This window comes from Trachymyrmex septentrionalis, unplaced genomic scaffold (assembly GCF_001594115.1).
Source record: "Trachymyrmex septentrionalis isolate Tsep2-gDNA-1 unplaced genomic scaffold, Tsep1.0 scaffold7, whole genome shotgun sequence".
Taxonomy (NCBI): domain Eukaryota; kingdom Metazoa; phylum Arthropoda; class Insecta; order Hymenoptera; family Formicidae; genus Trachymyrmex; species Trachymyrmex septentrionalis.
In genome coordinates, this window is record NW_017305884.1 from 1,903,419 (window position 1) to 1,920,392 (window position 16,974).

General features: G+C 30.6%; 1 protein-coding gene across 1 annotated transcript in view; it reads right to left on the reverse strand.

Annotated features, from left to right (window-relative positions):
* LOC108753430 (tRNA dimethylallyltransferase, mitochondrial) overlaps positions 1-16,519 on the reverse strand; it is a 102,952-nt gene extending 86,433 nt beyond the window's left edge. The window contains exon 1 of the mRNA XM_018494977.1: positions 16,375-16,519. Within this exon, the coding sequence (XP_018350479.1) occupies positions 16,375-16,515 (141 nt within the window). The 5' untranslated portion in view covers positions 16,516-16,519. The remainder of the gene's footprint in view (positions 1-16,374) is intronic.
* Between the last annotated feature and the right edge of the window lie 455 nt (positions 16,520-16,974).

Sequence of the window (16,974 nt, forward strand, 5' to 3'; positions counted from 1 at the left end):
TATATATATATATATATATATGTATATAAAGAAGACTGGAGACAGTTATAACGAAGGTTAGTTGTAACAATGCGTACCTATATTTTTTAAATGATAAGAGATAAGATGATCATATGGAGAATAAAAATAGTTGGTATCGAAGCCTGCGTTTGCCTCATGATATCAATCGCGTGCGCCGCATGTAAAATAAGTTATATGTAGGGTGAAGTTACATATAGGGCACAGATAAGCCGTAGATAAATATAAATTTACGATGTTATACTTTTTTGCTTTAAACTTTCAAATAAAATGCTTTTTATCAATTCTAATTTCCATTCTATTAAGTTTCCATTTTATTAATTCTAAATAAAACACGTTTTCTCAAGCATATCTTTTTTTGATATTTTTAAGTAGTTTCAAATATGTTTATATAAATTTTTACAACAGTTTGAGGTTAAAAATACCACATCGCCAGGATACATTGTAACACCATTACAATTAACGGTAAATGTTAAGAAGAGCCCGCTCACCTCAAATTTTAATAAAAATAGACTGAATCGATGCGTTTTCGCGAAAAATAAAGATTTGACAGGAAAAAAGTCGAAAAGTATCGCTCTGCTGAACCAAAATATTTTAAGTTGATGACTATTCAGGTTAGGAAATTTGTCACAGCCACAGAATACTGCGATGCAAGCACGAACTGAAGTCACATTTTCATGCCCTATGGCCGCGAATGTGTTGTAAATCTTTCTTATTGTAATAAATATTATTCACTGCTTTACAAACACAAATTCACTGCTTTAAAAACAAATTATCTGTTCTGAAACACAAATTTATTGTTTTAAAAATACAAATTCACTGCTTTGAAACAAATTCTTTGCTCTAAAACACAAATTCACCGCTTTTTAATAGTAAATTTATTGATTTAAAAACAAAAATAATATAAGAAGATAATTTCTGTCTTAGAACAAATAATTTATTTTTAAAGCACTGAATTTGTGTTTTTAGAGCAATGTATTTATGTTTTAGAACAGATAATTTGTTTTTAGAATATGTTACAACTTTCCTTAGTTCTGTTTCATTTTGCCCCAAATCGGAGCAAGATATACTAATTCGAATTTTGATATTTTATTCATAAACAGCCTAAAATTACACCTTTTTTTAAATAGTAAATATATAAAGCTAAATAAATAGTTGTTGCGTCATGTGCATTAAAAGAAATAAACGTATATGTCATAAATAAAGAAATATATGTATATTTCTAAAAATTGTTACAACTGTCCCCAGTCTCGCCTATATAGAGGATTTATAGTAAAATTTAAGAAAAAGTAGAACATAAAATCAGATACACGAAAAAAATAGTTCTGCTGAAATAATCTAAAGTTTTACTTAAACACAGATCTGAAAATAATTTTGTTAAACTATCAAAATAATTATGTAAAACGCTCAAACTGATTGCTAAAATATCGAAATTTTTTCAGCATTGCTCAACATGCTTAATTAAAATAAATTTTTCATTTTCAGATCTGTATCGAATGAAATTTTTAAATATTTCAGCAAAATCGTTCTTTCCATATACTATAATTAAGAACAAAATTTTTATTTTTCATACTTCGTAAAATTAAGTCTCACACCAATCTGCGATAAGTAGATACTTTCAGTGAAACTATTACGATATACGTGGCGGTTGACAGATAATTCTGAGAGCAACTCAATGAAAGATCGTACAATAGCAATAAACTGTCGGTCTTAGTTGGCGCGACTTAAAAGCATGCCACTTCCCTTGAGTCTCTTATCTCTATCCAGAGTATGCAGAACGTTGTAGCCACGAGTGTGCAATAAATAGCGGTAAACTGTATTTAAGAGTGGCACTTTCGTGAACGAGATGGATTAAGAAGACAGAAGACTCGAGATCGGGTCGAAGTGTCATTGCTGTACCACAATTTTACGCAAAAGCAAGCTTAGTAGACTTAGAATTACGAGGCGACACGTAAATAGCTATCGCACGAGTGCACACGTCATCCAAGAAACCGCGAAACTGATCGCACTAATGCCCCGACGTGTTGGATTCGCGCAAATTCCCAGACACGACCGAGCTCGTGTATTCACTACGTCTATACTTGGTATTTATGATAATTAGTAGGAATCCACGATGCTAATGGACTAACTCACTCGTGTACATGTACTGTGCATCCACAAGAACGCATGTGCAGTGCCTGAGCTTGTTCTTTTCTATCTTTATTGGCACAATTACCTAACTATGGTTAGTTGTCACTCGTAATTACTCGTAATACGTAGACTAATGATTTTTATGTGCTTATATCTCTTAAATGCGCTATATTTTGTCGCATGTTTGTACAATCTCTCTCGTTTATTTTACGAAATATTCAAATTTAAATCTCATATATATAAGCAGAAATAGTAAATGTTAATAATTAAACAAAAAAATGGAGAATTTTGTTTTTCTTTTCAGATACAATTAGCAATTTAGGAACGAATTAATATAACTTAGGGAAGAATTAATCGGTTAATTCTTTTCTAAATATTGCTAAATTGTATCTAAAAGAGAATTAATCAAACCAATACAGGCTTTTCATTTCACCTTGACAGAAAATCGACGTTTTTAATTATTATACTAATCAATAAATAAAAAAAAATTGTCTTACATCATAAATCAAATAAAATAGTTCTTAATCGTTTTTACTTATTGAACACAAAAATATCCATAAAAACTCTGTGGCATACCTATACAACAACTACATGAATCCAACTTTTATTTTAACTTCTAACCTGTGACAATTAAAATATAAGTTATAATTAACTTTCTTCAAAGTTTTACAAGCGATCTACTTTGTGATTTCATAAAGAAATAACTACACAAATGACAAAATTTATTTATGTATTTATACAAAATCTACAGAAAGAAATCGCTACATTTAGGTTTTCAAAGTTTTTCTGATTATACAAAAATGACGTGCTGCGACATTTTGAATAATAGACATGAAAAACAGAGTCAAGTAGAAAACACACATAGGTTTTAGCAATATTATCGAAACGATGTTATCATTATCCAATCATGTCATAATTAACCTGTTAATTATCGATCGCAATGGCAAACAGCAATATCACTTCTCGATAAAGTAACAATTAAGGGAGGAATAAAAATAACGAGCATTTAATTCCCTTATTTCTTATCCTACCAAAACTGAATATGTTCTTTATAATAATTCTCTATTTCGCCCCCCCCCCCTCTCTCTCTCCCTCTCTCTCTCTCTCTCTCTCTCTCCTGTACTTAAGAATATTATAATAATCAATCGCGTCTACCGTGGCGCATTAATTAGTGAAAAGAAAATTAATTGCTATATTAATGCGTGGATTGATAAAAAGAAATTGATTGGATTGATTAAAAGAATACTAATTACTTCGATCTAGAAATGCGTGTGGCGATCGCGCGAAAATTGATCGGGTTAATTAAGTTTTATGTTGTATAACGCAACGAGATTTATCGATGGGACTATTCATGGGGCAAATTCTTTGACTTTTTTTCCGATAGAACCGGTAATGCCGCGATTCTTGTTATCGGAAAAGTTACGCTCAATGGACAAGATATGAATCCACTCTCTCGTATCGTCTTTAAGAAACAAAATACATACCTTTTTCAGAAACCCGTTTCTGAGGAAAGTAAATTAGAATATAACTGTGATATTTTCCAATTCAATTTAATTAATGGTCAATTAATCTAAAAAAAACATCGTAATTTTATCGCTGGTGAAAGTTACATAGATTATTTTTCTATGTGTAAATGTAAGATTAATAATATTTTGAGATACTGATGCCTTCTCCATTGATTAAATAAACACAATATCATATATGCATGTATAAGCACTTTATGTTATAAGATTATACACTATTCAATATACTATTCAAAAGTTTCGACACACTTTTCATTTATAGAAATTTCGTAACATAAAAAAATGTGAATATATTTTGCATGCATTAATTTTTAATTTATTACATATTTTTTTCTAAAACTAAAAAAAAACATGTTTTTTCTTAGAATTTTTATTTCTTCAAGCATAATCTCTTTGATTTTGATTGATAAAAAAAGTCACACTTTTGCCATTCTGTAGATAAGTTCTTCAACATAATCAAACACTTGTGTTCAATTTGGCAATTAATTTCTACGATATATTGATACGTTTCCATATCATTTTTTTATTATTATTAGATGTATATCTAAATGTTTATCGGTGTTTAGTGCAAAAATTTTAATTCAATATTTTTTTCAATCAATATATACTTGTGTATTTAAAAAATTTACTTTTGATTTCTGTTTATTATTTTTCAGCAATTTTCGTGACTCTATTGAACATTTCCGTAATCGAAAATAAGAGAGAATATTATATCATAATTTCATATTTTATACATAAAAAAATAGAATTATTAGCAAAAACATAAGGCAGGCTAAAACTTCTGAATGGTAGTGTATATACGTATGCAAATATCTCAATGTTAATTCAATTTTAATAGATATGACATCAAATTTTAAATTAATAATTTTTAATTTAAATTAAACTTGTTCTCTACTTTTTCTCAATTAATTCACTATAATTTATTCTTTATTGATTCCTTTAATTATTAGCAATCAGTTATCTTTGAATTTTTATGTCAAAAGTTACTAATTTTTATTCAATTTATCTTTCGCACGACTTTGAACATTGACATCTTGTTATACTTTTACAAGAAAAGTGTAAATTCTGAGAGAAAAAGGAAAAAAAATCTGTTTAAAAATCCACTGATTTGTCAAGGCATTCAAAAGGCTTTTACCTTCTGCCTTGGAGAAGTTTAACCTTGACAAATTACGCAAGCGCTTCGCAAGAGAGAGGATTGTTGGGTACGTGCTACCGTTTATCATTAGCTATTCTGAATCTCATTCACGAGTAATCAACGACGAGGATTCCCCAGCAGATCAAGGAAATTATCACATCGTGATTCAAGGTAATAAGTCGAGATCTGGTTTCTGCTTTAGTATCTTATTCTACTCTAACGGCAAGCATGATATTCGCATCGTAAATGCTGTCATCTGCTGTTACAGCATTTCTACTTGGAAACATTTTTATAATACGAGCTCTATTTATGCCAAACATTTATAGGAATTCCACGATTTGAGAAACGCATGAGCCCGACAAGTACAATCGCTAAGTTAAACAAAATTTATAGCAACATTTGCTTCTTATCCTAATTATCGGAAATGAAAATATATTTTCAGAGAAATATCAGAATTAATTAGAGATGCTAATAATACCAAGACGTGTGTATCAATATATAAAAGAAATGATCAAATCGGATAAATTTGCTTCTTTGCTAGTCTTATCTTATTTCGTTATCTTTTGTGATCTTCTCGAGTCTGATTGCTTAATAAGCAGTTCTAAGAGAGGAGAATTTTTTTCTAACATTAATTAAACGATAAGATCAGATTTCTCATAGCAGTTTAACTACGCTCTAACGTTTATGTGGCGCTATAATTTTCACAACTTACGAATATTGTAAAATAATGCAATTAAATCGCTTCGTAAAAATCATAAATCGTAAAAAAGACATTTGCACGAGAATGTTTTACAAGAGGAAAGAACAATTTTTCTACAAATTTAGCCAAATTTACAGATCTATAGAGATTTACAGAGAATAATTTTGTTAGACCATCAAAATAAATATAGGTCATTTAAGCTAATTGTTAAACTGTAAAAATTTTTTGCAGCATTGCTCATTATATTTGAACATCCTATATCATTATTTTCACAGTACGACAAAATTATTTTCATATTTATATAGCTAAATTTTTAGATATTTTAGAACAATTGGAATATTGAGACGAGTTGTTGCACCATCGTTATTGCGAATAGGACCCAATTTTCATCAGCTCGTTTTACGAATTATCCATGAATTCAAACGATTTAAATACAAAAAACACATACACGTTTTAATCTGCAAAACCAACGCGTATTTCTGTCATTTCACATTAACCCATTCGTCCGCACATGTACACGAGAGAAAATTTCATTAGAATCTGATTGAAATAAACATGACACTAAGTAAATATTGCTTTACTGCTAGACACGTTTGTTATCATTTCATTAAATAATGGCATATGCATGTGACTATATTTTCTGCGGACAATCTCTGAATATACATCTACAGTTCTACAAAAAAAAAAATAACAGAAATAATAAAAAAAAATAATGTTGACAAATTTTTAATTTATTTTTCTTAATGATATCAATATATTAATTTTTAAGTTTTTTAGTTATTGGAAACTAATTATAAAAGACATTTTAAATATCCAAATTTTTGTTTCATTTAAAAAATTTTTATTTCAACTCAAGATTTAATTTTATCAAGATGAAAATATTGAAAATTAAGGTATGAAAAGTGATAGGATTCAATCAAAATGTTATGATTACGTTATCTGGAGATGTTTTAAAATATAATATTAGTTAACACTGTTATTTGATACAATGTTAAAGTGTACACTTAATAATAATTGTAAATAAAATTTCTCAAATTATGACCTACTAAACTGATTTGTTATCTTTATTCGAGATAAAATGTCGTATCACTTGGCGCCAAACAGTACTGATATTCCACATGAATAATCATGCAATTACGACACAGTATACTCCAAGAGGAATTATATAATGCACCGCAAGCGAATGCAGCAACTTAATCACGGAAGTATGACAAATTGTTCTCAGCACTCCTAATCGCAGAAGAGATGACACATCAGTGGTACATGCTTTGAACTTATCACGCTATATTGTGATGTACATTATATTGCAAATATATACATATATATCTAATAATAGTGCAATTAATAGTATTAATGTTGGATGACGCTTTTCAACGATATTTTCGTTACTATATTTTCGTTAAATGTAATCAAAGTAAAAAATATGCTTAAATTTTTCAATATTAACGGTACTCGATAAAAAAATTGCAAAAAGTCTTAATGATTAAAACCGAGACTGATTCAATCATCTTGATATTACTAAAAATAAAATCTCTCTCTTTTCCTTTTAAATAAAAAAGACATATCGCGCGACAAATATTCGAGATTATAGATAGAAAAAATCGAGTTGTCATATTGTCATGTAAATATGGAGTAATTTATATATACGGAATTTTTTGGTACAAGAGATAATTTGCAATCAGCTGTGACATAATTTGTAAGTAGTAAGATATCCTTAAACATTCTAATCTTATGATTTCTCGCTCAAAATTTATGATTTTTCGCGCTACCAGCAATTTATATAAATGAAATTTCAAATTGTCCCCGATATCTTGAAACATCTAAGAGTACCGACAGCAAACGATTACATGCTTGAACGGATCTTGCATAATGTATAATTAATAAGATGAAGAGAAACAGCTTTAGCAAAAGAATTAAAAAGCATTTTTGAAAAAAATATTTGTCGAGAACATCTATTTGAACGAGTGACCTAATTTTGATGTACATACTCAGAAAGAAAGATTTTGCTGAAATATTTAAAAAATTCGCTAGATACAGATCAGAAAATAATTTTGTTAGACTACCAAAATAATTATTTAAGGTGATGATCCTAATTATGGATCATTTCACGTAATTTTATCGATTCATGTAAATTTAAAGCCAACTTTAGACGATCTATAATTTGCAAATTTAGAGCAGAAGTCTATTTATAATTTTACGTGTCTTTTAACATAGAAAACACTTGAAAATATCAAATTCAGATATAATATATATCAGGACACACATTTATACTTAGAATACGTGATACATAAAATTATAAAAATTTTATCTTGAATTTTATCGCTAATTGTAGATCGTCTAAAACGGTTCGACGATCAAACATTTAAAAAGATTATTAACTGAATTCAAGTCTCAATTATTATGGATATATAGAGTGTATTATAAGAATATTATAATTTCAAGGAATAATTGAAGAAAGAAAAAATCTGCTTTTTCTTTTTAAATATTAACAATGATTGAAAAGCTGATTTTACTTTACAATAATTATAAATAATTAAAGATAAAAAATTTTGCCAACATTATTTGAGTTTTTTTCTATAATTATTTTAAATCTAACAAAATTATTTTCAAATCCGCACGGGCGTATCTAATTAATTTTTTAAATATTTTTCATACAAAATCTTCCGTGTAGTAAACAAGATTCGAATGAAATCGAATAATTACTAAATAGGATTATCAATAATCAAGTTTAGTGTACAATCTCGAACAGCTGCCGCTAATAAATTAACGAATTATTTCTCGATACTATCGAATAAAGTTAAAATCAATACAGTTAAAAGCCTGCATGAGTAAAAATAAATAAAAAAAAGCTAATATGATTACGATCCTTTTAATATTACCACATGTCAAATGATATTAATGTTGATTGGCAATTACATCAATTGAGCGTTCTACAGAGCTAAATACATTCATTAATCGTTCAGTAATTGTTACAAGATTTCACTCGACATCTTGATAAAGGTTTGCACTTGCAATTCAGCGCCGTAATAAAACAACGGCGGCGATCGTCCCGAGGCATCCACGTCGACAAAAGAGCCTCGTAAATCTCGCGTCATTGCGTCGCCGTGGATTTAAAACCGGTTGGAACCTGCTGTATGATCAGCGATAACTCACGAGTTTTACCACGATTTTCGTTCATCATATTGCACACCGTCGCGTGCCACCGAAGTGCATTTTCTTGCGATTACATTTCCGTGCGCACAATCACTATCAAGAATGTTTCTCAAGAAGAAAAAACGGTGCCTCACATTTTTCCGAAATTTGCACCTGTTTCCAATTCGATATCCTTTTAACCTTCCAAAGCTGTCGCTGAATCTTGAACTACCCTCATTTATAAATAATTTGAATTATCGTTACTAATAAAATAAATTCAGTATTCATTTTATTACGTCATTTTGCGTCCTTGAAATTAATTAGTGTCTTTCAGTCTGCAACATAAATGTGACTCACAGATTCCAGTTAAGAGTGTTACAATTTTTAACGTCGGCGTTTCTTCGAAAGGTTCAAAATAATAGATTCGTTTATTATATCGAAGTTTCAATGAACACACAAATTTGATAATATATAATATTATATAATTTTGGTTTTGCATAAACAATGTCATTACTATTGTATTTTCATATAATTATTATACGTATAAGTCGTTGTATTAGCGTAAAAGAGATGAAAAGATCGCGAGATAAAGATAAATCATTATTTCTAATTAATAACTGCGTGAATTTACCTTTCGTAATAATCTTTCTCATTTGTGTAATAATGGAAGTAACATCCTAATGGCGAATTCTATTGCTATCGCCAGTACTTTAGTCGAATGGATTAAAACCAAAGTTTCCATGCGTGGCACGCAACCGAGTTTGCCGGAGAATACTATTTTGAATTCAAGGACCAAGGTACGTTGCCTTCGGTGGATCAGTGCCGCGATAAAGTATCAACGAATTTCAGCGCTATATCGCACGCCTTGAACACCCTATGATTAAACGGCGCATATCCGTGAGAATGCGTTACTTTTAACGTCCACTATTCCTATCCACGTTGCGATATACGAGTCTCTTATTTGAATAACTAAACAAAATTATTTTGATTATCTATATATCTATCTAAATTTTTAGATTTTAACCCTTTCCGTGTATTATTTAATCAATAAGTGCCTCTAGTATGTCAAAGAAAAAAAAAATGCAAATGTTCTAATCGTGTATTATACTATTATAAGAATTAATTATTACCACTTAAGGTTACATTTATAATAATAAAGAAAGCAAGATTGAAGAAACTGTCGCAGATTGTTGCAATGACACTCGTCGTTGGAATTTACGCAATCGAATCGCGCAAAATGTGGACGAAGCGCGTCGCATGAAACGAATCTTTCCGCGTTAAATTTGTAATCGTGCACAATTACCCTTTCGACCGCGCAGTTCGTTACACAGAATTATAAACTAATTATACTTTCATGCCGCTTTCATGCTGCCCGAACGCTAGCATACTATATACTTCCCCGGTATATTCCTTGATGAAAGGTCTCGCCTAAACGTTCACTTTCTCAAACCGTGTATCAAGTGTGCCGGTTGTAGCCTACATAACTCACGGTTACATACGTGGTATCAAACGCGTGTAATGTATACGTATGTAACAATATATATATATTTGGTAACAAAACGCGTGCAATATCGGTATTGCTAAAAGGAATGAGAGCATTCGTGTACGAAATAAGATAAATAATTAACGCTTTTCTGTATGTAATTACAGATCGTAATTAATCTCGTATATCGACTGTGGTGTAAAATTAGTTATGCGGTTGTCATATAATCCTACTATATGTTTTAGAATAGCTACTTTATATTCAAATTAAAATATCTCAGCCATATTATTTTAAGAGAGTATAATTCTTAAGAATGTGTCACATCCATTTTTATAAACGTGTTAATTTATACTTTAAATCAATGATGCGTAATTTGCAGCCCATCTGTGAATTTTTTGCGGCTGACAGCTGAAAATATAAAATTATGTTTTCTATTTTTATGCCAATAAAATAATCATTACGCGGCCTGAAAGATTTTACCTATTTTTAAAAATAAAAAATGACCTCTAAAAAAAGTTGCACATTGCTTTGAATAAATTATATACGTATGAAAATTATATTTATGTAACATTCTATTTTTATTGAACAACACATTAATTATTTACTTTATTTGTTATTGTTTTTGTTGTTATAATATCAAAATTTAAATATAATTACAAATTTTACATAAATCGTCTTAAATATTTAATTTAAATATTTATAAATTGAAAAATTAAAATTTTTATTATTTTATAGCATACATTTCCATAAACATTTCCAATACGGTACAGATAAAAAATACTACTACTTAATAAAATAATTTTTTATCCACGTTCTAAATTGCCGTTAAATTTTTTATATCACTTTTAAATGTGTATCTATAGAAATAATCCTTAATTCTTTCATGATTTATTCATCATTTTAAAAATACGTTCTTTTTAGGTAAATTTTTTTTCTTTTTTTTTTCCTCTCTATAATTTTATTGTCACCTACTTCCGTGATTTCCAGAATAACTAAAAAATGAGCTCCGATAAAATCTTGTAAAATTCTTACAAACTATCGAGAACTTTGTGGCTCATCATTCGCTCATCAAAAATGCAGCGCGGATCATCTTAATGGATACACATAAGAGAATCGCTTGCAGTATTCCGGTAGAATTCTAGCACGCCTTTTTAAGCAATATTAAAATTCAACGCGTTGAATATATCAAAAATTTACCATCGTATGCTGAGTTACTTTCGGTGCACATTATTCTTCCATCTGACTAGTTTTTAGGTAAATTAAGTTTCTAGACGTTTTAATATTCCAGTTAAATAAAATATTTATTTGGCTCAGGTCTCATCGAAAATAGCCAAAAATAAAATAGTATTTTAGTCAATTAATCGATTTCATTTCGACATAATTTATGCTGCATAATTACTCTGGCTTAATTACAAATTTTTTATAAAAATAAGAAATTAAAAGCAGATCAGGAAATTCAATTCATTCAGAAAAAATTTAAGAAGAAGATATATAATAAAAATAATCAAATCTTTAATTGAAATTTCAGATTTTTTTCCACCCATCCTATCTCTCAATTGTTCAATTCAATATAATATTTTCGATATTACATCTTCAATAAGAAAAGCAAAAAAAGTAAAGTTGAAAGAATTATCGCAGATTGTAATAAATCTTTTTATGAATACATACTCGAACCCATATCGAATTTCGAATAATTTTTTATATTTTTGTACAAATTTCTTTGTACAAATTTCAATAACTTCATTTTTCGAACAATTTTACCTAGATTTTAGCCAATTTTTGTTTTTATATTTTTAATAAAAACTTTGGGAAACACAACGATTATACAAAAATATTAAAAAATTTAATTAGATACAAATCCGAAAATAATTTTATTGGATCATCAAAATTATTATGTATTATGCTACAGAAAGAGTCTGATTGCATTAATTGAAATTCTGAATGAAAATAAATAAATTAGAATTTTTTGATTAAATCTATTATAATTCTAGCTAAGATAATAAAAAATTTAATTTAATTAAAATTTTTTGATCAAGTTCGCCCATTTTCAACAAAAATTTTTCTCAATATGTTTACCGTTCAAGCATGATAACGTTGAAAAAAATTTTAATATTTTAGTAGTCATTGAGTATTCACAATAACATAATTAATTCGCCCAAACAAAATTATTATTTTTAGATCTGTATCTAGCTAGAATTTTTAATATTTTAGCAAAATCATCTTTTTTGCGTAATGAAAAGCTGAAAAATTATGCAGAGTTATACATTAGAAAAAAATTAAATCACAGAATGGTATAATATTTGTACATTATATAATATTAATATATTTATATGTAATATTTATATATTAACATATCAGGCTTTTAAAAAGCGGATCTTTCAATCAATTTAGAACAGATAAACTTCCCTGAGCAAAAACTTAACGAATGAATATCTCTAGTTCGACGTCTGGCGCGTAAAGCCAAGCTTAAGCGAAGACGAAGAGTGAGAGGGGGGTAAGAAGGGAAGAGGGAAAAAAAAGAGAGAGAGAGGGGGGAGAGAGAGATGGGAGAGGGGGGAGAGGGGAGAGGGGAGGGAGATAGAAGGGCAGGAACAGGGAGAGGGAGAGAGAGAGGGGGAGAGAGAGATAGCACCTCCGTGGGATGTCTGGTTGTGCGAGATACGTCCCTAAAGGATTTGCTGGTCGAGAGGAAGAACAATCCCGACACTGATTACGATTCCCTGAGCGAGACCGTGCCGTTTGATGTTCGGCGCGGATTGAGGGTCAGCGAGGGCGGAAATTCGCGAATATCTTTTTTTTTCTTCGGCATGCGCGCGTGTGGGCGTCACGCCGTGACCGCTAGGGAGCACGTGATTTACGCACGCGAGTGAGGTCACGCGTAGCCGCGAGCGGGAAACGAAATTGGAGCCGATACGCTCCGTGCGAAAAAGCTACCGAAATAAACTGACGCGCGCGCTCAAAGACGAGAAACCGCCAATTAGACTTCTTCCTTAGGCACGAAACCAGTTCACTACTGGACTAGAAAGACGGCAATGATCTCGAGTATTAAAGTCAAAATTTATTAAATTAATCAATTAATAAAAAATAATGTAACTAAAAATTGTTCAAATATTATAAATTTCATTAATCGTACTTTTTTATAAGAAATTATAAAAATAAAAATTTTATATTTGAATTTTCTTAAAAATTGTTACAGAGATTTAAAAATTGAAAGTGTAGTGTCGAAAGAGAATGTCAAATTGATCTTTTTCGAAAATTTTCCACAAGATTCTCTTTTTCCTATTGCTCATTCAGTAGAAGAAATCTACAGAGAACACATCAATAAAAATTTAGAAAAAATGATTAGAGAAATTATAGACATTTATTTTTAAGAACTTTCTCTCATGATAAAAAATGATTGCTATATGTCAGCTGTATCTTCGTGAATAGTTCGAAATAAATCTCAATTTATAATCATCTACGATTAATTTCTTATATTATTCAAGGAGAATCTTATAGTAAGAAACAAAAAAATTATCTTCTTACTCAAAATATTCTTTTTCATTACCTAACTAAATTTTATTGATTTTTCTTCAGAATATCAATGTTTAAAAACTGACAAAATATAGAGCAAAATAACAATTTGCATGAATAAGCTCTTCGCATATAATTTTTTCAATTCCTATAAAGTATTCAATCTATTACTTCCTACGAAAATTTAATTTTTTAATAATTGTATAATTTAACTTTCTGATAATTTTATAATTTTTATTTTTCATATAACGATTTCCAATAATTAACGTCTGCATTCTTGTATGAATAATTCCATCTGATAATTTCCTCGTTTTCTTAGAAATGGAAGAAACTTCAGTTCTTTTGAACCATATAAGTGCTGGCGTGAAAAGCAAAGGAGGAATGTCTCTCAAGAAGAAAAAAACGTCTTCGACGAAAAGAGAAAAGAAAGCCAATTTGTTTAAAACAAGAGGAGTAAGAAAGCTGACCTTTGACTACCCGATACAGAAGCGTTACGATATTAATCCGCCGGAAGTTCGTTCGACCGGAAGTCAATGGGTTTCTCCGGCAGGCCCGTCGGAAAGACGGAATTCGATTTACATCGTGACACGATTGCGCCGCGACTGATCCTCGTGTCAAGGCCGTACGATTAGATTATTACCGGACGTGCCTCCGACGTGCGCGACAATTAAACCGGCTAATTTATGAGCCACGAAAGTGCGCTCTACGCGTAGCAGACCTGTGACCTGCAACCTAACTCCTAGAAGGGAGAAAGAGAGCGACATTCAGTCGTGGTATCGAAAATGACAGCGGAATTAGCTAGCGATAACGATTATGACAGCAATAATAATAATATATTACCTGACATCGTTACGAAGTTGATAGACGCTATAATTAATGTGACCAGATCCCGCTTTCAGCAAATTCATATAATAAGTGACTTTATATGTAATTTTATGTAATTTCATTTTCCATGTAAAAATAACACGCTATGCTGCATAAAAATAAATTTACATATTTAAATGTGTAATATAACGTTATTTTTATACGGAATACTAAATCACGTAAATTAAGGCACTTATTAGACACTTGGATTTAGATTTTAGAATGATAGTCTCGCCTTCAAGATAATATTTCCCATCACAAACATAGAATGAGAATATAAATAATTATCTTTTAAAAATAAATTACTATTACTGTTTTTATCTTTATATATATTGTACATTCTTCGTCCCAATCACTCCAAAATAAAGTTGTCTCGCTTTGGATCCAAAACTATCTAGTCACATTACTAGATAGAGAATCTCATTCTAATATTGAGAAAAAATTCTAATTGAAAATGAACAGTACTAGAAGATTCTGATCTTATAACCAAAAATTTGATTATCTCATTCGTAATAGATTTAACCAGAAAATTCTGATTTTTAACTAGAATTCCATTTAATAATCCAACAAGATGTTTTCCAGAGAGGAAAAGACAAGCTCCACTTATATTCATTTCTACTAATGTAGATTAACTTTAATATCGGTTGAACTTCTTATCTTTCTCTAATTCTGAGAATTAAAGTAAATTAAATCGAGATTAGAATTAATCTACATTGGTAAAAATGTGAATATTAGGAATCGTTTTCACATTCGCGTTTTATCATCGCGATATTATCACTTTATAGCACTGACGTCAAACCATTTGTGTTCATAATAGAGAAAAAAAAAGAGAGGAAATGAGAGGAAGAACTGCTTTTTCTCGCGCACGGAATCGTTTTAACAAAGTGCCTCGTCAGACGGATTTAAACGTCAGCTTTACGAGCAGGCGGATTTAAATGCTACCATTATAAGCAGATGGATTTTACTTTTGAACGTGTAAATATTTCGTGACGTCACGATTTCAGTAAACGAGAACGTAACAAAAGAATTAGAGAAAACTAAAATTTATATGTATGTATAAATAGGATTTCAGAGTGAATGTTTTATGTCCATTTCCATCAACGTAGCTTAACTTTAATCACCAAGAGATTTAACTTAATCTTTATCTCTTTTTCGAATTTTTATGACTAGAAGAAAATAAAAAGTGAGTTAAATCAAAATTAAAGTTAATCTACATTGATAAAAATGGAGATATTAATCAGTGAAAATAAATTAAATAATCGCGACATTAAATTTATTTTATAAAAAAATATAAAAACTACAATTTCACAACAATTAAATAAAAGAAATAATTTTATTTTTAGCAGATCTTAGTATAATTATTAACGTGTTAATATTCATATGAAAATTTGTAAATATATTTTTCAATTCTGTATACTCCACTTTAACCGAGAATAAGATTATTTCTCTCATTTGATTTATTCTTATCAGTCTAAAATTTCGCTTGTAACATTATCAATATTTTTAGAAAATTACGCTCTCATTGACGTCATTCGCGAGTGCTTCCTCGTTAGCATCTCGACACTCGAGAGAACATTGATCTATACATTTTTATCACGATCACCGCGCGCTTCCTATATTGGAGCACTTCCGCCACGCGGTCATCGCGCACACGATTACGTTCAATTGAAAACATGCCTTCCCTTCCTCGTTTACCCGCAAATCTATTGCGTACATTTCTTCAGATAAATGTTTCCTGGAAAAACGGCACTTTCCCGATCTGCGCCTACCACGAGTTTCCTCGCGGACGATAAACAAGTTTAAAAGTCGTGCCGCGGCTTACCTAACCTCGTTGCGGGACTACTGCGTCGTGGATCAGGCATGATGCTACACTCACCTGCATGCTGTCGGCCGAGATGATCTCCCCGGAGAAGCGGCGCGCTAGCTCGATGGCCAGCCGTGATTTTCCGGACCCGGTGGCGCCCAGAATCACCAAAATTGGCACACGCGACATAGACACCTCGTTACGATCAACCATCGTAAGCGCGATACTGGACGCATGCGCCGTGTTTCGCCGCGAGCGCCCGCACGATCCGCTCTGCCGCGCAGGCGCGGGGAAACGGCGGAACGCGGACCGCGCGCTAGATTTCAAAACAATGGGAAACGAGAACGACGATGACGTAAACGATTCCCTTTCGTACGTGCCGCGTGCGTAAGGACGTATTTTATTCACATTTCTAGCAGTGTAATTTAATTTCAAACTCGGTTTAATTTCCTCTTTATTGTTTCTGATTCCTATGTTTATTGCTAGTAATTTCGATTATTTTTAGTCTCGATTCAACTTACTTTGTATCTTTTTCTAATTTTAAGAATTAGAAAGAGATAGAAAGTAAAGTGAAATAAAGATTAACGAACTAGGCGATCTGGGATATTTCATATGAAGCTATAATTTCGTTCGTAATTTTATGTCTTATAATTTTAAACTGTAACTATAATT